Genomic DNA, 24,893 nt, shown 5'->3' with positions numbered 1-24,893 from the left:
GCTCTAGTTTGGAGTACACTGATTTTGAGGGCCTGTGAGACAAGCCATTGGAAACATCAATACTCATCCAGTCTGAATGACCTCAGAAGTAAGTTTTCTGGGATGAAAATGAAGTTGGAAATGATAGCTGCTGCTTGAGGCCACATGAGTGGTTATTGCTTGCACCCTAGAGGGGCACAGAGAAGAGAAATGAGGGCCTCAGTGCCTGGAGAAGCCAGCAGCTCAATGTGCCCCCTGGAGTTGGCGGTGTTTGGCGCACATCAGGGATGAAGTGGGGGTAGAATCCAGATGAGAGATGTGTAGGTGAGGAAAGAGCCAAGTCTTACAGAGTATTATGGACAATCTCTAACAAATTGTGTTAATTTCCTATTGCTGCTATAACAAATTACCATTAACTCAGTGCCTTAAACAATCCAGAGTTTTCATTTTACGGTTCTGGAGGTTAGAGATCTGAAATGGGCCTCCCTGAGCTAACATGAAGGCAGTACAGGGCTGTGTTCTTCCTGGAGGCTCTAGCAGAGACTGTGTCTTGCCTTTTTCAGTTTTCGGAGGTTGCCTGTGTTCTTGGCTCCTGGCCCCCTTCCTTCATCTTCAAAATTAGCAAAGGCTGGTTAAGTCCTTCACACTTGGCATCACTCTGATCTATCATTCTGCTTCTGTCTCCCACTTTCAGGGATGCTTGTGATAACATTGGGTCCACCAAGAGAATCCAGGACAGTCCCCCTATTTTAATGTCAGCTGATTGGCAAATTAATCGCATCTACAGCCTGAATTTCCCTTTGCCATGTAAGGTAATGTAATCACAAGTTCTGGGGATGAGGATGTGGACATCTTTGGAAGACCATTACTCTGCCTATACACATACATGTTCAAGTATAAACAGAACAGTATAAGGAGCCCCATATACCCAGCACTCAGCTTCAACAACGCACTCTGTCCCCATTTCTCCCCACCTCACCACTGGGTTATTTTTTTTAAGATTTTATTTATTTATTTGAGAGAGGGAGAGAGACAGCGTGTGCGCACATGAGAGAGAGCACAAGCAGGGTGGAGGGGCGGAGGGAGAGAGAGAAGCGGGCTCCCGTTGAGCAGGGCTCGATCCCAGGACCCTGGGATCATGACCTGAGCTGAAGGCAGACACTTAACTGGCTGAGCCATTCAGGTGCCCCTCACCACTGGATTAAAACAAATCTTAGAAGTTACTGACTCATCTATAGTTGTTTCAGAATAGAGTTCTTTAAAGAAGTTGAGCTATGATGGGACAAGAACACGGGGGGACGTCACCGGGGGAGAGATGTGGGAGAGTGTGCACGCATGTATTTTTAGTGGGAGAGGCACTGAGGCATGCTGAATTCTTCACTTTGACATTCAGAGCACTGGGCCGAAATGACATGATGTCAACAGCTGCCACAAGCCTTCAGGACAGGCATGTTCAATTCTGATGAGAAGGATCTAACCGTAGAGGAGACATCGGCTTGGACAAGAGAGAGATCGCCTTCATTAACAGAGGGACATAGGTTGGAAGATTTGGGAGTGAAATTAAGGGAGTTCCTCTCTGCTGGTTTAATTTAGTTCAATTAAAAAAAATTTTCCCCATTGAATCACAAAAGAGATCTAGGGGGTGTGGAAGTTTTGATGAGCTCTGGGAAAGTTGGAAATAGTCATGGTGGTGTGGAGAATGAGTGCCCTGAAGAGACATTGTTGGAAGCAGGACACGTTCGGGTCCACTTTGGTGAATTCGGGTGAATCCAGTCAGCTTGGCTGTGTGACTTCCAGTAGCGTTGCACATCTGTGTGGGTGTGTGTGTTCAGAGAAGGTGGACAATTTGGTTCCTACTGGGTTCGTTTTTTGCTAGGTGGTGTGCCCAAAGGACAAGGTTAGGGTTGTTTGTAAGAGCAGTGGAAATCATGATCCCTAGACTCTTAAGCTGAATAAGAAAGAAGAGGAATGAGTGGCTCTGGGGAGTAAATGGAGCCATGGTGCTGGGATGCTTCAGAAAGCCAGCAGGCAGAGCTGAGCCCGGATTGACTTTAGGGCAGAGAGCAGATCCCGAGTACATCTTTGGGAGTGAGGTGCCAGAGTGGCGTGGACTAAAAGACAGCTGAACAATAGGACATCCAGTTACTGAGAGAGCAGGCTGTTGGAATGCTCCTCCACATGGGGATGGAGACTACCCCAGATGATGGCAGGAGATGGCAGGTAAAGGTGGGTCTTCCGTGAGTGGAGGTCAGCCAAGCAGAGGAGACAGGAAGGGCCTTGCAAGCGTTATGAGGCGTGGGCCTCAGAAGGGCAGGTGTTTTGACCAGTTATTTCTCTTAAACATTGCCCTCTGTATGAGTGATCACTTCCCCAACTCCCCCTCCAATGGGAAAGTAGTAAGATAGGTAGAACAAAGCAGACTCGATCCAAGAATTCCTGAATAGCAAAAATCATGGATTAACTTGAATATATGGCTACCTCATAAAGAGAGATTTAATGAGCTCTGTCTCCATGTGCTGTACTTTTATATCTGACATTCCTCCTGGGCTCGAAGCCATATATTCTAATGTTGCTTCAGATATGGCTGTGGGTATATTTAATATGCATTATTTATATTGATTTATGATTGAGATGTAGCTTTTTTGAAAGTTTTTAGTGATTTTGTCTGTACCATAAAATCCTGCTATAATATGGTAAGTACCATTTAAAAGATTCAGCATTGTATATGGGGTTGCGTTATTGTGAAAGGTGATGAAATACACACAAAAAATGAAACTGTTGAACGCACAGATGACCACTCAACTCAAAGTCTCACATGACAGGAAAAGGAATTCAGCTTGGTGGGCCGTATAATGGACCTAGAAGACACAGGAAAACAGGATATCATGACAAGGGGATGGAATTGCCATTTCTGCTGTGGTTCTGTTTGCTTAAAATTGGGTTATTTTGTATTTAACATTTTCTTGTTGACAAGTGACCATTTTGACTTATTCTCGGCCCACCTTTTGGCCATTTCTTCCTGTGAGAGGAGATGCTAAATATATGAATCAAAATAAGTAGCAGCAACAGATTTATTTTTTTATAAAACATAACAGTGTCTCTTCCTTTCTATAATACATATCCCCCCATCTTTGATATTCTGTGAACTGAGCCTTCTGTGGTTAGCCTGAGGACGTGAGAAGGCTGTAGAGGGATGGTAGAACCACGGGAAGATGTGGAGCCTGATCCCCCCTCCAAACTACTTACCTTATTGGACTGAACTTTGGTCACTTTTCCTCATCCCAGCAGACTCATCTGGGCCTTAGGGGAGCAGTGGTGATCAGTGTGGTATTGCTATGGCCACTTGGCCCTTAGCAGTTTGTTTGATATGGTTGCTGTGCCTAGCATTTGTTAAGATCATGGGCTCCCAACTGTGACTCCTGGGTTCAAGGCCTAGCTCTGCCACTTACCGACCGCTTACTGACCATGGTCCTTGGGCAGATTTTTAACTGTCGTAAACCTTATGTTACCTGTAGGATTGTTGTGAGAATAAATAGCACAATCCCTGGCACGCAGTAGGACTACCCAGTAACTTCCCACCATCTAGTTGGAGCGTTAAACGTGGCTTCACATGACTTACCAATTTGATGTATTTGGGAAGTGTTGGGTTTTAAAGTGTATTGCTTCCTTATTCACCGTATTCCCTAGACATTTCACTTTCCCAGGTAAGGCTTTTCCCTGACCACCCCATTTAAAGCTTCAGCTGTCTACCTGCCACCCCACCCCCATGCCTCTCCTCACCCCTCCTCCCAGAGGTCCACACCCTCATTTCCTACTTTGTTTTTCATCACTGCACTTAACCGCTTTCCAGGATACTATCTCGCGTATTTGCTTTTTCTTTCCAGCTGTCTGCATCCGCTAAAACATAAGCTCCATGAGAGTGGGCTTCCTTGTCTGTTTTGGTCACTGTTATGTTGTCAGTGCTTAGAACAGTGCCTGGCACATAGTGGGTGCACAATAAATCTTCATCAGAATGAAGAAATTGACTTCAAGAATGGTGATATGAATCTTTATACCACTAAGTATTATAAAAACTGCTGAGCTTAAACATGTTTTATTCACGAGTTCTTAATGATAGTTTGCTTACTTGCCTATCTCAAACCAACTTTCATAGTGGAAGATAATTAAAGCCAAGTAGAACAGGTTTGAAGGGATGATTAAGTTGCATAAGGAAAAGAATAAGGCTGACATTATTAATTCATTTACCGATTTACTTCTGACACCTGTTTTCCTAGCATGAACATCACCAACCACCATGAGGACCAGGGGTATCAATAGTGGACTGTCTTAAGAGTCTGTTGTCCATTTTACCTACAGCAGAACTTTTATTTTTCTCTTTTAGGGCACCAATGCCTCTGCTCTGGAAAAAGACATTGGTCCAGAGCAGTTTCCAATCAATGAACACTACTTTGGATTGGTCAACGTAAGTATTCAAAAATGTATTATTTTTATCAAATGTTTTAGAGTACTGAAGCAACTCCATGGCAGTTTTCCTTATTACAAATTTTTAAATAATTGTTCATGTGCCTTAGTTCCTAGGAATGGTAAATGTTGGGGAGGGAGAAGATTAGTCCAGTTTTTGAAAGTGTCAGTTGTCCTGGAAAAAAAGGTTTAATTACTGCATTGTTGGGTCGGATTCTCACTTCTCCATCTCTGCTTACAAGATTTCCTTTGTACACATAACTTTTGGCACCATTTTATTAGACTTTATGGCCAGATCTGCTTGTATCATCTGGGTGAGCTCCTTAGGCAGTCTTTGTTTCAATATGCATCAGTACAACCAGAATTTTAAAAGTGTTACCAGCTCGTTGGCAGTAACTGTTCAACAATATAATTTGACAGTGGTACTGAAAACAGGGGCAGGTTGTTTGGGGGGAAGCCGGGATCGCTGGATCTCAGACTTCCTTGGCCTCCTTTTATTGGTGCCCAGCCCTGGCCCCCTCGTGTATGGCCGCACTTAGCAGGTTCTGCTTCCTTGGTAAGTTGATTATGACTAGGTAGTAAGGCAGTATTACCTGCAACCCTTGTGAGCATTCTTCCTCGCCTGATCCTTTCCTCCGGCCTGGAGGTTTTCCACACACCCGGTGTTAACTCATAAGTACCTGGTTTTCCGGAACAGCTGCTCTGAGCAGAATCTGTCAGTACCCAAGTGTAACAGGTAGTAATTGCCACTGGGGAAGCTAGACATATTCTCAGCGAGGGAATGCTACTTGTGGCTAATGGAAAGAACGTTGGCTTTGAAGTAATACAGACCTAAGTCTGAGTTATGCCCAGCTATTTATTAGCTGTGTAATCTTGAGCAAGTCGCTTGGCCTCTTTGAGCCTCCATTTCCCCATCTGTAAAATGGAGACCATACAACATCTATCTCTTGGGTTATATAGTGAAGGATCAGTGAGAGCTCCTATTGAAGATCCTGACATGAGGCTGAGGCACATTGTGGACACTCAGTGAATGTTAGTTCCTTTTCTTTCCCAGGAGTCATCCCCTGGATCAGGGCCAAGCATTACTAAAGGGTGTCCAGGTAAAGGTGGAGGCACTGAGTCAAAGGGAAGCGGATGTAAGGAGGAAGTCTAAAGCACTAGAATATAGGGCGTTGTGTTGGCAAAATACTGACTTCTAATTTTAATAGCTTTTTTAGCCATTTTGCACAGGCCTCTGCTTAGCCCTATGAAGATAGTTATTCAAATTGTGAGAAATTCTGCCTTAGCAGAAAACACAAATGGGGTAAAAAAGAATTAAAGCCGTTTCCTAGTTTGTGGAAGTGTTGTGAGATTAAATTTATTAATAGCTTCATTTATGTTCACTTCGAATGGTAATTCATGAAAGTTCCAGCTTCTCTTTAAAGAGAGGTTTGTCTCCTATTACATAATTGTGTCAAAGTAGATTAAAACATGTAAAAATAGGAAATGTTCTATCTTAGCATACGTAGAAATGTCCCATTAAGTATGGCAGAGCATCTGTCTCACTCTTGGGAAAATGACACACAAGCCAACAACCAGTTTTGAGAAGATGTTCATATTCTATTTTAATCTTACACAGCATTTTGAAATCTATGTTATTAATCTTGTGATTTCTTTAAATTGTTTCCTTTTCGTTTTCCTGTGGGTGGAAAATTCTAAAGGGAGAGTGATAGTCTCGACGGTGTTCTTCCACAGAGTTGGTGTCACGGTCTGTCGAAAACCGATGACATGATGGCATTTTCCTCTTTAATCATCATCTGAGTAGCCATGGTTTTTGTGAGGAACAAAATATTATGGTGTGAGTCCTCGTGATTATGTAGGAGACTAGGAACTGAGTGCTGTTGTGTTGGGACGCTTGCCATCTTGGCAGAAACCAGATTGAGGGTGACTTAGGAGTTTGAGGGGAAGAAGCTGGTGGGATGACCTAGGGAGGCACCTCTTTGCCTCTGTGGCTCTGGAGTGAGTGACGACATGCGTTCTGAAGCAATGCGCAGGGCCACCAGAATCTTGAACAGGAAAAACTAAAACAAGTGTCCGTGTAGTTAAGGCTGTTTCACCTGAGCAAATAGTTCCTAGTTCCTGGATTTCTTTCTGATTTGGATTTTTATTTTCTGTCATTGGAGTTTCCATTTGTTGCAACATGGCCTCTCTTATTTAGACAGCTACTTTCCTGGGTCTCCATATTATGTCCATTTTTCTCCTCTCTCTCTCTCTCTCTCTTTTTTTTTTTTAAGATTTTATTTATTTGTCAGAGAGAGAGCACAAGCACGGGGAGTGGCAGCCAGAGGGAGAGGGAGAAGCAGACTCCCCACTGACCAGGGAGCCCGACACAGGGCTTGATACCAGGACCCCAGGATCATGATCTGAGCCGAAGGCAGATGCCTAACTGACTGAGCCACCCAGGCGTCCCTCCTTTTTTTTTTTTTTTTTTAAGCACCAGAAGGTCTCCTTAGATTTTATTTTATTATTATTTTTTTAAAGATTTTGTTTATTTATTTGACAGAGAGCGACACAGCCAGAGAGGGAACACAAGCAGGAGGAGTGGGAGAGGGAGAAGCAGACTCTCTGCTGAGCAGGGAGCCTGATGTGGGGCTCGATCCCAGGACCCTGGGATCATGACCTGAGCCGAAGGCAGATGCTTAACGACTGAGCCACCCAGGCGCCCCAGATTTTTTTTTTTTTTTTTTTAAATCAAGGCTCAGTACTTATCATTTTAGGGACTTTTATGGGCCAGAGAGACCCCAGGCTGATGTAAACTTGTATTCGTTTCCCTGTTGCTCAGATAGTCCCTGGTGTTGCGAGGGGTTTACTAGTCTCTAGCATGGCGAGCAGGACACTGCTACTGGGAAATCTGGGCTGGTTCCTGGAGGGTGGACTTCTCCAGACCATGAACTGAAGCATCCCTTGTTGTCCCTTGGCAGTTCGGAAACACGTGCTACTGTAACTCTGTGCTGCAGGCATTGTACTTCTGCCGGCCGTTCCGGGAGAATGTGCTGGCATACAAGGCCCAGCAAAAAAAGAAGGAAAACTTACTGACGTGCCTGGCAGACCTCTTCCATAGCATCGCCACGCAGAAGAAGAAGGTTGGCGTGATCCCACCAAAGAAGTTCATTTCGCGGCTGAGAAAAGAGAACGGTGAGTAATGTGTTTAAGGGTCCAAAATAAGAATTCATAGTTCTGTGGATCCTCCAAATGAATCTCCCCTCTTTCTTTTTTTTTTTTTTTTTTTTTTTTTTTTTAAGGGAAAAGAGTCTGGCCAACTACTTGAAAATCACTTTTTTGTTTTTTTTAAAGAAGATGTTATTCTCCTTTTCCGCCCTGTAAACTTAAGACTGGATAAAAAACATGGTTATAAATTCAGATTTATCATTCCATTTTGGAATGGTCTTTTTATTTGCTCCACATTGGGAGGAGTTTTTCCTGGGTAGGACCATTGTGAGAGAGAAAATTGCCCAAGGCAGCCTTCTAAGCAGAACGCTGATTCGAATAAATAGGTTGGTACAATAATTGAATAAAATAGTACTCTTAAAATCTTGTCATAAGTGATTAAAGTAAATGTATATTGTCTAATCAGAGCTCTTGCTGTTTTAAAAATAATACCTCTGACTTTTGCCTAAGACAGTTGAAGGATATTGATATGTTCATATTATAAAAATGACCTGTCACCTGATTTTTTTTTTTTCTTCATTTCTGGTTTTTCTATCTTCTTTTTCGGGAAAAGTGGTAGTAGAGACTAGGTTATTCCAGAAGCTTTGCATTGGTAATTTCTACTACTAGAAATAGTTGATATGGCAACTTGTGTTTATCCTAGATTTCAGCCTTACTCCAACAGACTTGCACAGTTAATCAGATGTTTGTTTTATAAAGTCTCATTTAATTTGATTGCTGTCTTTTAAAGTTGTTGTAGTTTATACGTACCAGAATAAAAATAATCTGAGCAGGAAGCAGAGCACTCCCGAGTCTTGTCGCGAACATGATTAATAATGAAGTTTCACAGCTGCATTCATCTCTTGATTGTCCTTATGGCAGGGAACAGCAGTAAGCTTCTGGAATCATTTGTGTTTGGTTTCAGAACACCATCAGATAGATACATGTATCCCCCATGTCCCATATGTGTTTCATTTAAGCTGCTTCCAGTCTGGTCCAGGGTCTAATATGATCTTTGGGAAAAGGAGAATTACATCTCGATAAACTGCAAAATGAATAATTGATCGTTGGCGGTCACGTCATATTAAATACTGATATTTTATCACAGAACTTAGGAAATAATTTCTGGGGTTTTCTGTAAAATAAAAATTTTGGTAGCGTTTATATACGTGATGACTTTAGGGAGATAGGGGAAGTGTAGTTCTTGGGTGGTAGGAAAAAGGATAATGAACAAAAATTCTTCTAAAATTTACCCGTTAAAGTTGCAAAATAGAGATGAATATATGTGATACCTGTCCCGTTGACATTTCAATATAAAAATTGAAGTGTGCACGTAAAATTAAGCATTTTGTTTGCTTTTCAAGAACTGGAGATTGAAATAATGACCTTCTCTTTTCCAGATCTCTTTGATAACTACATGCAGCAGGATGCTCACGAGTTTTTAAATTATTTGCTAAACACTATTGCGGACATCCTGCAGGAAGAGAAAAAACAGGAAAAACAAAATGGAAAATTAAAAAATGGCAACATGAATGAACCTGCAGAGAATAATAAACCAGAACTCACCTGGGTCCATGAGATTTTTCAGGGAACGCTGACCAATGAAACTCGATGCTTGAACTGTGAAACCGTAAGCATTGAGAGGCTTTCATGTAATTTGCTTGTGCGTATTTGTACAGGCTCTGTTGTGCATGAGTGCACTGTGGTCTGCAGCACCTAGTAGTTGTCTGCAATATATGCAGACGATTCTCTTGATGTATATGAGCCCCGGGGCAAACTTTTGGAAGCGTGTCTCCATCCAAGATGTCTCAGCTGGCTAAAGCAGACGGATGAGGGAAAATCTCAAAAACTGGATTACTTTGCGTCATGGGCATATTTGAGGGTCCACCAATTGCACTGTTAACCTGGACCTCCACCAGTTATCTTGAAAAGATTTTGCTCACGCAGAGGTCCCCATGTGAGACTTAGAATAGACCATCTCCCCAACTTAAAGGAATCAGCTGTGGGTTGATGAACTTGAAGTTGGAAGTCAGGCTTGGCTTTGGATTCTGCTGCGGTTTGCTGGGTCTTGGGGCAAGTCCCTTCCAGTGCTGTTGCCTGGGCTGGGTGGGCTCATGTGTTTGGATGATTCTGGCACACAGTAGTCACTTACTGTAGTTGAATTCGAAGACACGGTCTCCGGGGCATGACTCAGGATGTCACATTTGCTTGGTGTATTGGATTTAGCTCTGTGAGGGGCCTCATCATTTGGTGGTTAAAAGCCCAGCTTTAGAGCCAGGCTGCTGAGCTTGTATGCTGCTGGTTCTGTCATGCCTTAGTTATGGGACCCTGGGCCTATTATTCAATCTCTCTGTCTTCACTCTCTTCATCTGTAAGTTGGGTACAATGAGAGCACCTGTGTCATAGAGTCGCTTGGGAGGATGAAATGAGTTAACGGTTGGAAAGCACACAGAGCCATGCTTGGCACACAGCAGATAGGCAATAAATGTCAGTTATTATTATTTACTGTAACTACTAACAACATAGCAAGTCTCTGAGTTCATTAGCAGTCTCTCAGTCTCTTCACATCGTAAGAAAAATTCTGTAGGTCTGTACATTTTCTGAGGGGGGAGAGAGTACCTCTCATTGGTTCTGCAAAGGAACTGGGACCCAGACACGATGAAGAAATGTGAATTTAAGTGGGAGGCCCTTTGTTTTTGGCAGTCTTTCTCCTGTCCTTTTAAACCGTTTTTGAATCAACGTTCTGATTTGTTCATTGTAGAAACAGCTAGAAAACATAGCTAAGCAAAAAGAGAAAAAAGAGAGTAAAAGTTACTAGTGATCTCCCCACCCGGAGATGATAAATTTGTAACATTTTCTAAAAATTGTGATCACATTTGCCCAGAGAGAACTACTTGAACATTTTGAAATGTATCCTGCCAAAACATTTTCTACACATGCTTTTCTGTCTGGAGACCTTTCCTCCCTCCCTTTTTCCTTCTGTCCCTTTGTATTTTATATTCCAGTAAAATCCAGATGAATACGGAAGTAGAAGAGGAGAGCAAATCCCACACGGGTGTTACTGTGGTTGTTAACACACCGGCCCATCTTGGTCGTTTCTTGTTTCATGCCTCCTCCCCGCCCTTGCCGACCTGGTCATTTTTAAGCAAATCTCAGATGACTTATTTCCTTTATAGTTTCTTCATCACTTTGTAACATATTTCTAAACGGTGAGACATCTTTTTTTTTTTTTTTAAAAACAAAAGCACCATACCATTATCATAATTCCTTTAAACCGATATTCCCTTAGTGTTCAGGTTTCTCTGGTTATGTCATACTTCTTTTTTTTTTTTTTTTTTTGTTGTTTGTTTATTCAAAAGATCTAAACATCATCCACACACTGCCTTTAGCCAGTTTTGTCTCAGTCCGTAAGTTACCCCCCCCCGCTCCCCCTCCCTTCCTTTTTTTTTTTTTTTTTTTTTTTGCAAGTTAGTTATTGAAGAAATCATGTTTGTCCTGTAGAATTTCCCACATTCTGGAGGCATCCTGTGGTGTTAACAGGTACAATAAAATGGCAGTATGTTTCTGTCTTCCTACTCTGTCTATGTGACCCTCCTATTTTACATTCCTTTTTCTTTCTTGCCTTCTTTTGTATCAAATATTTTTCTTTTTGCATCTATTGTATTGTTAGTTTCAAAGTCTCTTAGAAGTTACTCCAGAGACTGCAACGTGCATCTTTGCCATAGTTAATTTTTTACCACTTTCCCAGCATTGCTAGAACTTGTGGAATACTTCATCTCCTTTTCCTTTTGTGTTACTGTTTTGTGATGAACTCATGACTTTTAACATTTCCCGTGCTTTAAATCCATTGCAGTTTTTTATTCTTCTTGATACTGAATGTATTTTTAGAGTAACTTCACACCCTCTTAACATCGAAATCATGGCTGTATTGTACATACTGTAACTTGCAGATTTGTAGTCTTTTTCTTGTCTCCCCTCCTTGCGATAAGGGACTTTTCCTTGGCACCGTCCTCACCTTACGTCTTGTGCCTGTTCTGCCGTCGGTTCTGTCTGTTGTATCTCTCTTTCGTTCCCTCCTCCTCTCAGTCCCCACTGCTCACTCCCCGGCTCAGGCCCCTCAGCTCCTGACTGGCAGACTCAGCTAAATTGCAGTAACTTCTTACTGGATCTTCTGCCCTTTTCTTGCCTCCTCCGTGTTCCTGTCCTAACTAATGCGGTCTGTTCTTTGAACGTTTGGGAGGACTTGAAACTTACTTTGTATCCCTAAAGTGCATCATTCAGTCTGGCTTGTCTTTTGCCTCTGTATGAATGAAATAATACCACATGTATTCTGTGCGCGGTGTTTTGGGTTTGCTTTTTTGTTGAGAATCATTTGTGTTGTTACGTGATGCTTTCAGTCGTTTTCATTGCCATGTAGTATTCCATGCATGAATTTGTGATAGTTCACTAGTTTATTTCACTGTTGGTGGAAATTGGGTTGTTTCCAGTTTGGGGGCAGCTATGACCAATGCTGCTATGAACATTCCCATACGTATAATCAAGTGTACATAAATCTGTGTATATATATATATTTTTTTCTCTATATATTTTTAGGTCCTATGGTATGCTTATCAGAAAAATATCAAATCTCCAAAGTGGTCGTCCCATTTTACACATCCAGCGTATGATCATTCTCATTTCTCCGCATTGTTGTCTATACCTAGTATTCTCAGATGGCTTCACTTTTCATATAGTGGCTGTGTAGCTGAGTATTATTTTATTCCATAAACACCTCCCCATGCCTCAACCTGCTGTGTAAAGGCAAGGATACTGAGAAGGGTACAGTGAGAACCTTGCCTTTCTGGGACTTTCACATGGAAGACAGACATTAATAAAATGAATACTGAGTTTTGTCATTACAATTGTAAAATGCTATGAAGGAGAAGTACAGAGTACCCTATGAGCTTACGATACAGGAACCGGAACAGTGGGGTGGTGCATTTCTATGGTTAGCGGGGAAATCTGCCACAGACGGTGTAGCTGGGCTGGTCCTTTGGTTGTCTTTGAAATTACCAGGGCTACTAAGTCCATCCTGTGGAACACTCGGTAGGAGTTTTCAGGAAGGCTCAGATGATAGGCTTAGTCACATTTGTATTTTTTTTTTTTTATCTATGAACAGGTTATTCAATCCCAACAAATGCAAATAATGCACCCTCAAATATTGTATGGCAGAAACTATCACCTAGCCTGTTACTTTCCTAGAGGGTTACCATTAGATGTCATGCCTGTGCCCAGAGATTCCCTTCAAAACTTCTGGGTGATGGTGGGGCACCTGGGTGGCTCAGTCAGCTAAGCGTCTGCCTTTGGCTCAGGTCATGATCCCAGGGTCTTGGGATCGAGCCCCGTGTTGGGCTCCCTGCTCAGTCAGTGCGGAGCCTGCTTCTCCCTCTCCTGCTCTCCCCCTGCTTGTGCTCTCTTGCTGTCAAATAAATAAAATCTTAAAAAAAAAAACAAAACTTTTGGGTGATGCCATAGTTTGTTGTTTTTTTTAATTTTTTATTGTTATGTTAATCACCATACATTACATCATTAGTTCTTGATGTAGTGTTCCATGATTCATTGTTTGTGCATAACACCCAGTGCTCCACGCAGAATCTGCTCTCTTTAATACCCATCACCAGACTAACCCATCCCCCCACCCTCCTCCCCTCTAGAACCCTCAGTTTGTTTTTCAGAGTCCATCGTCTCTCAAGGTTCGTCTCCCCCTCCGACTTAATCCCCTTCATTCTTCCCCTCCTGCTATCTTCTTTTTCTTTTTTCTTAACATTTGTTGCATTATTTGTTTCAGAGGTACAGATCTGTGATTCAACAGTCTTGCACAATTCACAGCGCTCACCATAGCACATACCCTCCCCAATGTCTATCACCCAGCCACCCCATCCCCCCCCCCCCCCACCACTCCAGCAACACTCAGTTTGTTTCCTGAGATTAAGAATTCGTCATATCAGTGAGGTCATATGATACATGTCTTTCTCTGATTGACTTATTTCACTCAGCATAACACCCTCCAGTTCTAGCCACGTCATTGCAAATGGCAAGATCTCATTCCTTTTGATGGCTGCATAATATTCCATTGTGTATATATACTACATCTTCTTTACCCATTCATCTGTCGATGGACATCTTGACTCTTTCCACAGTTTGACTATTGTGGACATTGCTGTTATAAACATTGGGGTGCACGTACCCCTTCAGATCCCTACATTTGTATCTTTGGGGTCAATACCCAGTAGTGCAATTGCTGGATTGTATGGTAGCTCTATTTTCAACTGTTTGAGGAACCTCCATACTGTTTTCCAGAGTGGTTGCACCAGCTTGCATTCCCACCAACAGTGTAGGAGGGTTCCCCTTTCTCCACATCCAATGCCATAGTTTGTTGTAATGGGATTCCAAACATTATACTTGGTTTGTTGAAGTAAGAGCAAATGTATGAGTGTCTTTATGGAGAATGGCACACTCTGAAAAACCTGTATTTTTTAATTCTTTTTTTAAAGATTTTATCTGAGAAGAGAGAGCATGAGCAGGGGGAGACGGAGAAGCTGACTCCCCGCTGAGCAGGGAGCCCATTGTGGGGCTCTATCCCAGGATGTCGGGATCATGACCTGAGCTAAAGGCAGATGCTTAACTGACTGAGCCACCCAGGGGACCCCTGTATTTTTTATTTCTTAAAGTGATTAGACTTGAGGCAGGAGTTTTCTCTAGGGTTACTTAGGTAATCACCTCCATTTCTTAGATCCTTTAACTGGATGGGATCCTAGGAGTCATCCATTCCTTCCCTGCCAGTGCCCACATCCCTTCTGTGACATCCTAGCCAGTTGGTCACCAGCATCTGCTGGGCTCTGTCCAGAGATGGGGAACTCAATCTCTCTGGGTGATGCATTCCATTTTTAGAAAGCTCTAATTGTTAGAAAAGCCCTCTACTTTCTAAGAAAATACATAGCCTGCAGGCTGTTTTTGAGGACTTAGTGTAAAAGAAGACCTAACATTTAAGTTTTCCTTCACAGGATCAGAAATATGGGGCCCCCTTTGAGTAACGTCCTTGGCCCAAGGCAAGTAGCCTTTAGATGGTGCTTCAGTCACAGTTATGAAATCTCACAGTGGGATTCAGCTATACTCGATCCTGAGCTGCAAATTAGCCCCTGGGGGAGCAGGGAGCCCTGCTATTGGAGCCACCCCACCCACCAGTGCCTCCAATTGTGCAAAACTCTTTGTGCCAGCCTTCATGCTTTCAGAAAAACATAATTTTTTTTCTTGGTCTGGCCCTTTGTAAATGTTGCTTGTGATTGCAGTGCAAATGTCAACTGAGAGATTTATGGAGACGAACAGTTTCACTCTGCAATACACTTGGAGAGACTATTTTAAGGGGGTAATTCAGTGCATACTTTTCCATATAACCTTGATCAAGGCACCTCAGAATTGCAGCATGGGGATTTTCCAGCCTAGCCTCAGTGCTCCTTTGGCTGTTCTTTGCTTGGTTCATAAGATTTGAGGGGCCACTTGGAGCTTAATTTTGTTGTTGTTGTTGTTAATTTCCCCCCTTTCCAGTAAAGCTGGGTTTTTGCTTTGCAAACCTGTGTTTTTTAGTGCTTCCCTGGGGCTTTAAGGCACATTTATATCTGTCACTGGAGCCAAAAGGTTGTCTAAAGAACTGCTTTATTAAGTACCAATTGCACAGCTCCTTCTTGCTTCATTTGCAGAGGTTAAAATTGATTCAGTAGAGCTTCTGAGCCCTTTGCAGCGGAGGAGCGGGGATGGGTGATGTGACCAGGTGAGATCACAGACGTGATTCTGCGTCCGTCAGGTGAGCGGTCGTTAACCACCTTCCCTAAGCCCACTGCTCTGTCGCTGCTCTAAGACAGCACATTTTCAGTTCCTGGCTGATCACCGTGGAACAGCACCTGGCCACCTTTTCTACTAAGCCAAGGAAAGGAGTCCGGGGATTCAAAGCACATTTGAATATGATGTTAATTACTCAGGACCTTCGGAAAGCTCATGATTTATGTGTATGCCCCACATGTTAATTTGTCCTACTAGTTGATTTGTAATTAATTAAAAAGAAGAGCAGGTAGGGTCACTTAATTTTCCTAGCTACCTTTTAAGCTAGTTTTTGGGGGGAACTCCATGCCCCGAACTGGAGAGGAGAAAGAATAAGATGTAGCCTGTGCTTGCTGAGAGTATTGGAGTCTTAGTGACATAGAGGTTTCCTTGGAGACAAGCTGTATTTTCACTTAGACCAGAATGAGATCCTTGTGTGTGGGAAGAAAATGATTTCATTATCTGGCAGCTTTCTGGGGCGACAGGCAAAAAAGAAAAGAAAAGAAAAAAAAAGTTGCTTGATCACCCATTGCTTTTGACTGTATCAGTCTGAGTCAGGGGGAGAGAAAAATCCTAATGGAAGGGTTTAGAGCCTTGTGTTCAAATCCCCCAAGGGGTTGATCTACCTGAGCAGTGTTTTCTCACACTCTAAATTCTGGAAGCAGTTTACATTGGGAATTGGGGAAGTTACAGTAACTTTTTTCATGTAGTTAATTAGGTTTGTACCTTTCTCCGCTCCCTAAAATAACTAGAAAGAGAAAAGATTTGTGTCCAGCAGGAGACAATGTTTCTCTGTCAAAGCTTTCCTAGAACCTGATCCTCCCTCTCTAAGTTATATATGATTTTATATATGATTTTATCTGATCCTTTTATTTTCTCCTAGAAAAGAACCATTTAAGTTTAAAAAGTTTTACTAATTAAAAAATATAATACCTATGGATTATTTTTTACAAATCAGGCACAGGAATGTATAAAAAGAAAATCATTTATAATTCTGCTATCCAGATGCCACCCTTGGCTATTAGAAATCTTTCTTTTTGTTCAGTTATATAATATTCATGCATTTAGTAAGTATTTATTGGGTTCCCGCTAAATGCTGGAAATTATTTTACGTCCTAGGGATATAGCATTTAAAACAAACAGAAAAGATAGTCCCTGCCCTTTTGTTTACTAAATACACACTTTTAAAGCTATATGTTTCCCTTTAAGCACCCACTTTAGCCGCATCCCACAAATACTGATTTTTCTCTGTCATTTGTTCAAAATATTTTCTAATTTCTCTTGTGCTTTTTCCCCTGTGATCCATGTATTACTTAGAAGTATGTTGTTTAACTTGCAGTTGTTGAGGATTTTCCTAGGTACCTTAATTTTACTGACTTCAGATTTAATTCTGTGTGGTTAGGGAGTATATTCTATATTATCTCAGTCTTTTAAAATTTACTGTGACATGTTTCGTATCCTAACACATGGTTTATCCCAGTAAATGTACTTTAAAACAAGGTCTCTCAACCTGGGAACTATTACTATTTAAAGTCAGATAATTCGTTGTTGCGGGATGCTGCCCTGTGCATCATAGGATGTTTAGCAGCATCTAGCATACCTACTAGGTGCCAGTAGCAGCCCCCAGGAGGTGACACCGAAAATGTGTCCAGACATTGCCAAATGTCCCTTGGAAGGAAAAGTTTCCTTTGCTGAGAACCACTCGGTTGAACAGGATATATATTTTGTAGTTTATACACAGAGTTCTTCAGATTTTCTATATTTTTCTTGATTTCCCCCCTAGTCTTTCTATTAGTTGCTGAGAAAGGGGTGTTAAAATACCTAACTATGATTGTGGGGGGGACGCCTGGGTGGCGCAGTTGATTATGCATCTGACTCTGTTTCGGCTCAGGCTGTGGGATTGAGCCCGTTGTTGGGCTCTGTGCTCAGCGGGGAGTCTGCTTGAGATTCTCTCTCCGTCTTCCTCTCCCACTCATGCGCTTTCTCTCTCTCAAATAAATAAATAAACCTTAAAAAAAAACTTAACTACAATTGTGGGATAATTTTATTTCTTCCTCTAATTCTGTCAGTTTTTGCTTCATGAATCTTCTTTTTTTTTTTTAAGGTTTATTTATTTATTAGAGAGAGTAGGGGGTGGGGCAGAGAGAGGGACAGAATCGTTAAGCACCCTCCACCAAGCACAGAGCCCAGCGCAGGGCTCAGTCCCAGGACTCTGAGATCATGACCGAGCCAAAATCAAGAGTCAGCCACTCAACTGACTGAGCCACCCAGGCACCCCACTTTTTTTTTTTTTTTAAAGATTTATTTATCTTAGAGCATGAGTGGGGCTGGGGGAAGGGGAGAGGGAGAAAAAGAATCTCAGACTCCCCAATGAGTGTGGAGCCTCACAAGACAACACAGGGCTCAGTCTCACAACCCATGAGATCACAACCTGAGCCAAAATCGAGAGTCAGTCGCTCAACTGACTGAGCCACCCAGGCACTCCTCTTTCACTTTTTAGAAAACAGCTTTATTGATGTATAGCTTATATGCCATAAAGTTCATCCTTTCAGTAATTTTCAAAGCAATTTGGTGAGTTGTGCAGCTATTATCATAATCCAGTTTTTTTTTCCAATTTTTATTGGAATCCATAATCCAGTTTTAAAACATTTCTGTTACACCAGTAAGATCCCTTGTACCCAGCAATTAATCTCTGTTGCAAGCCTCAGGCCACCACTAATGTTTAGTCCATTAATGTTTAATGTAATTACTGGTATGGAGGGGTTGGGGGCTCCCTCTTTATTATTTGTTTTCTATTTATTTCCCCTCCGTTTTTTCTTATTATGTTCCTCCTCCTCTGCTTTTTTTGAAAAAAAATAATTTTAATATATGTATATATTGATATATGTACATACATATTTGTATAAACAGTTCCATTTTAATCTTCCTCTTAGTATGTATTTGTGTGTGTGTTGTTGTTTGGGTGTTTCTCTAGAGATCATAATATATATCCTTTACTCTTCACAGTCCATGTACAATTAATAATGTCACTGTTTCACATAAAACAGAAAGCTTACAACTGTACAGGTGCATATTCCTTCTGCCTGCCCCTACCTTACCTTGTCCTTCTGCTGTAGCTATTCTATGTATTACATTTATGTATACTATAAACCCCACAGGGCAGTGTCAAAATTACTATTCTTGATACTCTTCATTCTTTCTTGAGGATCTGGATTTCCATCTGGTATCATTTCCCTTTGGCTTGAAGAACTTCCTTTAACCCTTTTTTTTTTTTTTTTTTTTTGGTAGTGCAGGTCTTTTAATAATGAATTCTCTTTATTTTTCCTTCATTCTTGAAGGATCTGTTTATGGGCTGTTGACAGTTTTTTCTTTTAGCACATTAAAGATGTTCTACTGTCTCTGCCCTCCATAATTGCTGATAAGAAATCAGCTTCCAATTGAACCGTTCTTTTGTAGTATGTCATTTTTCTCTCCCATGTTTTTGAGATTTGCTTTTTACCTTTGACTTGTTACAGTTCAATTATGATGTGCCTTGGCTAACCTTTTTTTGTATTTATCCTACTTGGTGTTTGTTGAGCATCTTGAATCTATAAATGTATGTCTTTCCCCAAATGAGGAAATATTTCGCCATTATTTTTCGAATAGCTTTTCTGCTCTATTCTCTCTCCCTTTCCAAAACTCCAATTATATGTATGATATTTTCTAACAGTTTTCTGAGTATCTGTTTTTATTTCAATTTTTTTTTCTTTATTCTTCTCATTGGATAATTTTCTGTTGATTTGTCATCAAGGCCACTTTTTCTTTCCTTTGTCATCTCCAGTTCATTGTTAAGTCCATCTGGTGTATTACTTTTTCAGTTCTAGAATTTCCATTTGGTTCTTTTCTTTTTTTTCCTATTTCTCTGCTGAGATTTCTTATCTGCTAAAAAAAAATCTTGTCTGCTCATTTCAACATCTGCATCCTCTGAGGATTGGTTTTAGTTGTCTTCAGAATGTCTCCCGTTAACTGGGTGATGGGCATTGGGGAAGGTATGTGTTGTAAATGGCACAGGGTCTTATATAGGACTAATGAATCACAGACCTGTACCCCTGAAACAAATAATATATGTTAATTAAAAAAAAAAAAGAATGTGTCACATTTTCCTGGTTCTTCACACATTTTGTAAGTTTGAATGGTATCTAGGACATTGAGGACGTAAAATTTGAGAGGACTCTGGGTTCTGTTATTTTGCTTCAGTGAGTATAATGTTTTCTGGAGTTTTAGCAGGCAGTTCATCTTGGCTGGACTGTAACTACAAATCTGTTTCTTAGGCGGCAGCTTGAATCTTGGGTCAGCCCTTTTGTATCTGGCTGAGTTGCTATGAGTGTACTCTGTGTGTATGGGGCTCAGCAGCCCACCAGAGGTGTGCGCAGACAGAGCTGGGAATACCCTCTGATTCCTCCCCTTCTTGCTGGTAGACATGGTTTCCCACTCAGTTTTCTGGTTCCAAGACCAGACAGACTGCATTTGTTCCCCCTACAGATCCCCAGGGAAAGGCTACAAAACCCTGAACTTATCCTGTGCAACCGTTCTCTTCCAGGTGTGGACTCCCCGTCTACCTGTCTGTGTTTATATATCCAACACCTTCAGGTAGCTACTTGTATTTATAGTTAGCTGAGTTTTATAGTTTTCTGGAGGAGTGTAGGAATGGAAAGATCTTAGTCATTCCTGGAACCAGTCTTTCATTTTAGTGAGGGAGAGTCAGACAATAAAAAAATACAAATAAAACATTTATAATATGAAATCATTGTATTGGTTATCTATTGCTTTGTTACAAACCACCCCAAAACTCTGAGACTTAAATCAACTATCATTTATTATAATTCATTCAACTGTGGGGTGGCTGAGGGTCACCTGATCTAGGCTGGCCCTGGCTGAACTTGTGTGTTTGTATTTCAGCTGACTCACTCCTGTATCTGCAGGCTGGCTAGGCATTTTGCTCTCGATTGGGCTTGGCTGGGGTACCTTAGTGAGAACAGCTCTCTTTCATGGGTCTCTCATCTTCTTCCTGGGAATAGTGGACTAGGCTGGGGGGTCCCCTGGGTGGCTAATTTGGTTAAGCGTCTGCCTTCGGCTCAGATCAGGATCTCGGGGCCCTAGAATCGAGCCCCGTGTCGGGCTCCCTGCTCAGTGGGGGTCTGCTTCTCCCTCTCCCCAATCTCAGGCACTCTCAAAAAAATAAAATCTTAAAAAAAATAGTGGGCTAGCCTGGGCTTATCCTTCTTATGGTGATGACAGAAATCAAGAGAGCAATTTTGTAAGTGCTTGTTCAAGCTTCTGCTTCTGACATGTCCCCTAACATCCCACTGGCCAAAGCAAGTCGTATGGCTGAACTCAGAATCAAAGATGGGAAGCGTATCTCTTGAGAAGATCTGTAAAGTCATATGGCAAGGAAGCCAGTGTAGGCGGTGGTGAAGATTTGGGCCTTTCATGTATTCTACCATAGCAGTAACAAGTGCCATTAAAAAGGGGGGGGGCAGAATGATGGAGCGTGTGTATATGTGTAAGGGCATGTGTATGTGTGTAAATGTATACATGCCTTTTTTTATACAAAACGAATTCGCTTATAGAAGGTTGTGTAGTCTACTTATTCATTTGGTATGATATACCCACCATGTAGTAAACCATTCCCAGCTCTTTGCCCATTTTAGGCCATTTACAATTTTTACACCCCTTCCCCCGATTTATTGAGTGTTTAATTTTGAAAGCACCTTACATGTATTATTTTATCTTTACAACAGCCTGGTGAAATACTCTTAGTGTCCCCACTTTATAGATGAGGAAACTGAGGTACACCAAGGCTGAGTAACTGGCCTACAGTCACCCACTGCATAAGTGACAGACAGGATACGGAACTGGAAAGTCTTTCTCAACACCCTTGCTTGTGTGTACTAATAAAAGTATAAAAGACTGTGTCCACATTCTGAATATTTCTTTAGATAATGGCCTAGTGGTGGAGTATTGGGTCATAGGATAGTTGTCCCACTTAAAGGAGTGTTTTCTCATTTTGCTGCCAATTGACTGAACACTTCAAGGTTGTTGCTGAGCTAGTTTGTCCCTCCCACTGCAAGAGAGTAAAACACCAGGCTTGCCAGTCAACGGCTGGAATGCAAGCAGTTAAACTCCGTGAACCTCAGTAAGTAGGAGAGCCAGGATTGGTGTGGTATGAACGGCAGGGGCCAAGAAACAGCGGGGCCAGTGAGCCAGCTCCCGGGAGCAGTCCGCCGTAGGGTGGCCTGTGTGAGCCAGGGCTCTGCAATGATGGCCATTTCCACGGCTCAGGGACAGGTGCACGTGCGGTTAGTGTGATCCCCCGGCCCAGCACCCATCATCTCCCTGGCCCTAGGCACAGTTTGGATGATGAGGCTCCGGAGCCAGTGATTTCCAGGGACTGGCGGAAGATGCAGACGGCCTCACGGAGGTTGACTATCTGAGTAGTGACTTTTAGAAGTCTCTTGTCTTTTTTTCCATTTTTTCTCATTCTGCTAGTTTGGTCTCTATGGGTGTTTTGCCTGATACTTCCTACTTTGAAATGAGGGGGAAAATGAATGGAGAGGAAGCGAGATATGGTTGAGTGCTAATTATTAAAAGTTCTGAATTAAAGCTGGAATGGGAATTTAGGTAAATTGAGAATTTTGGACTTTCTCTAGATTGGGTTGTTTTCAGTGTAACTCAGTGCCAGTGAGTATACAAAACTGCGCATGACCAGGCCTGCAGTTTTGGGTTTTGGTTACCTGTAGGTGTTCAGAATTTTACCTGCTATGTCTCTTATGTATTTTGTACCTAATACTTTTTTTCTTTTTTCTTTGCTTCAGGTTAGTAGCAAAGATGAAGATTTTCTTGACCTTTCTGTCGATGTGGAGCAGAATACATCTATTACCCACTGTCTGAGGTAACCTCATGAATTCTGACAGTGAGCTGAGCTTTTGATCAGGCTAGTAAATAAGTGGGGGGGGGGGGGGGGGGAATACTGTTTCCTCAGGAGGTAATCTTTCTTTCTGTTAAACCCATATAATCCTATTATTTTCTATTTCTTCTTTCCCAAGAGAGATTAAAAAGTAAGTATATGTGGTCTAGAGAAGAAGGATCCTGCTGAGAAGAAAGAGGATCAAGTGGAAGTCATTAGTCCTTAAGTTTAAAAATAAGTTTTAATCTTTAATCCAGATGTGGGCTTTGGCTTTCATCTCTCTCTCTCTCATCTTTGTCTCTCTGACACACACGATTAATACACGCTACCCATGCCTACCATTACTCTTTTTCTTTCTAAGCTACTTTGAAAAATTATGTACTTTTGAGTGGAGAACCAGTGAGGGAACCGTCTGTTCCTCCATCTTTCAGCGTTCTGTGGAGATGAGTGATGGAAGGAAATTCCTCCTTGTTAGGGTTGAGAGAAGGTAAGGAACCCGGAGCACAGAACAGCACATGCTCCAGATTCCAGGCATATTGTGTTATTGACTTGAACATTGGAAATGTGCCCAGAGTCGACTCACAGACACGATTCCCTGTTCCCCTTCCCCCTCCTGCTCTCAGTAAGTCCTGAGGGCTGAGGAGCAGCCCAGCCCTACTCTAGACACTGGGCGTGGAGGAGCGAGCATCAGACACGTTCCGGCTCCCACAGCACTTACGTCCTAGGGCGAGTCCACAGGCGACGCTTGGTGCTTTCGAGGAAGTTGAATAGGTCTCCGGAGTGGTGGGTTCTGGGAATGCCAGTGTGGACCCCACGATCAGGGCAGGCCTCTTGAGGTCTCACCTTTCCAACAGGAAGACGGGCCTGGGCTGCGTGTTGCCACTCACCCTCACACTCAGAGTTCTGGGCTAGGAGTGGCAGCTTTCTAACCTATCCCGAAAGAACAGAGTGCCCAGAAAGGCCCAGGGAATCAATGATGCCCAGCTGCTCCACTAGCATTTTCCATCTGAGGCAAAAGAGAAGGAATGATTATAATCTTTTGGGTCCCTTTCATGGTTCAGTTCAGTTTGCATTCTTAAGGGTTTGTTTTTAAAATTAGAACTATGAATTTTCTTCTTACTATGTCTGCATATGTCTTCTGATGTGATATGTTATCTTTCTTTCATTTTGATGACCCAAAAGAAATTACAAATCAAGCTAAAATTGTAGGGTTTGAATGTAAGGTCTCTGCCACCTCCTTCCAGATGGTTAATTCCAGTATGGTTTCATGGCTTTTGTCCCAGAGGAATGATGCAGTAAATAGCGGTTACGTTCAGGATACAGGGCTATGGAAACCATTAGATACATACTGTAACTGAACTAGAATCCTCACTTTTCAAACGTCAGTACCCTGTCTCAGGCCGGGTGAGCCATCCGTATCATAAGTGAATACCGAGGAAGTTTTTTCTTTTCTTCTTTTGAACAGCTTAGAGATGACTTCAGGCAAAAACTTCAGATACGTGAAGTTTATCTTAATTATCCTTCCATGACATTTTGGGTATTTTTTTGCCTTTCACTTCAGTGCCTGAGTGGCTCCTTCACAGAAATCTTCTCTTTAAGTTCCACGTTCTGAAACCACTCTCCCTTGCGCTGTCTTCCTCGCATTTAAAATGCCTGTTCTCCCAGTGCTGCGGAGGTCAGCTGGGAGGGAAGTAGCTCTTCATTCTCCTGTAGCTCTGTTTTAAAAATTTATCTTCTCTAAAACGAATTCCTTTCCTACTTATTTTGAGAAACCTCTTTTAAGTGTTCTCTACACCCACTGTGGGGCTCGAGCTCACAACCCCGAGATCAGGAGTCATGCGCTCTACTGACTGAGCCAGCCAGGCGCCCCTGAGAAACTTCTGTATACGAAGTTCATATGCATCCCCACCACACATCCATTGCCGCGTGCTTATTTATTTATTTCTCTGACCTGTGTTTGGTTATTATTGATATATATAGTATTTCCTGATATTTGACATGTGTTTCTCGTGGATTTCTTTTTTCAGCCTTCTTTAAAACTCTAATCCGGGGTTCTCAAATTTTGGTGTGTATGAAAATCACCTTGGGGAAGTTGGGAAAAATAGGGGCCTAGCCCGTAGTCAACTTCAGTGAGCCTGGCCTCTGTTTTTAATCAATTTTCTACGTGATTCTAATAGCACCAGAGTTTGAGATCCACTACTCTGGGTCTTTGCTGCTCAGACAGTGGTCCATGGGCTAGCACCAGTGACATCACCTGAGAGCTCATTAGAACGGCATGTTAGGCCTCCCCCAAGAACGAATGAGCAAACCAGAATCTTCATTTTGACAAGATCTCCAAGTGATGCAAATGCATGTTAAGGGTGACAAAGCACTGGGAATAGTGCTTCGCAGACACCCCAGCATATTGGAACCACCTGCTCTACCTGGAGAGCTTCTAATGTAATTGAGTGGGGGCCAGGGGGGAGGG

At 42.2% G+C, this 24,893-nt stretch overlaps 1 protein-coding gene across 3 annotated transcripts in view; it reads left to right on the top strand.

Annotated features, from left to right (window-relative positions):
* USP46 (ubiquitin specific peptidase 46) overlaps positions 1-24,893 on the top strand; it is a 55,768-nt gene that overhangs the window by 17,742 nt on the left and 13,133 nt on the right. For 2 of the 3 annotated variants that reach the window (XM_025887431.2, XM_025887432.2), the window contains 4 exons: positions 4,361-4,441; positions 7,401-7,614; positions 9,027-9,256; positions 22,335-22,411. In XM_025887431.2, coding sequence (XP_025743216.1) covers positions 4,361-4,441; positions 7,401-7,614; positions 9,027-9,256; positions 22,335-22,411 — 602 coding nt within the window. Of the gene's footprint in view, positions 1-679; positions 792-4,360; positions 4,442-7,400; positions 7,615-9,026; positions 9,257-22,334; positions 22,412-24,893 lie in introns of those variants that run through there. The other variant, XM_073891684.1, reaches the window with a different exon arrangement.

The sequence above is a fragment of the Callorhinus ursinus genome, unplaced genomic scaffold (assembly GCF_003265705.2).
Source record: "Callorhinus ursinus isolate GAN/ISIS: 27379988/994484 unplaced genomic scaffold, GSC_fseal_2.0 scaffold4, whole genome shotgun sequence".
In the NCBI taxonomy this organism is placed as follows: Eukaryota; Metazoa; Chordata; class Mammalia; order Carnivora; family Otariidae; genus Callorhinus; species Callorhinus ursinus.
This window is presented reverse-complemented; position numbering and strand designations above follow the sequence as displayed.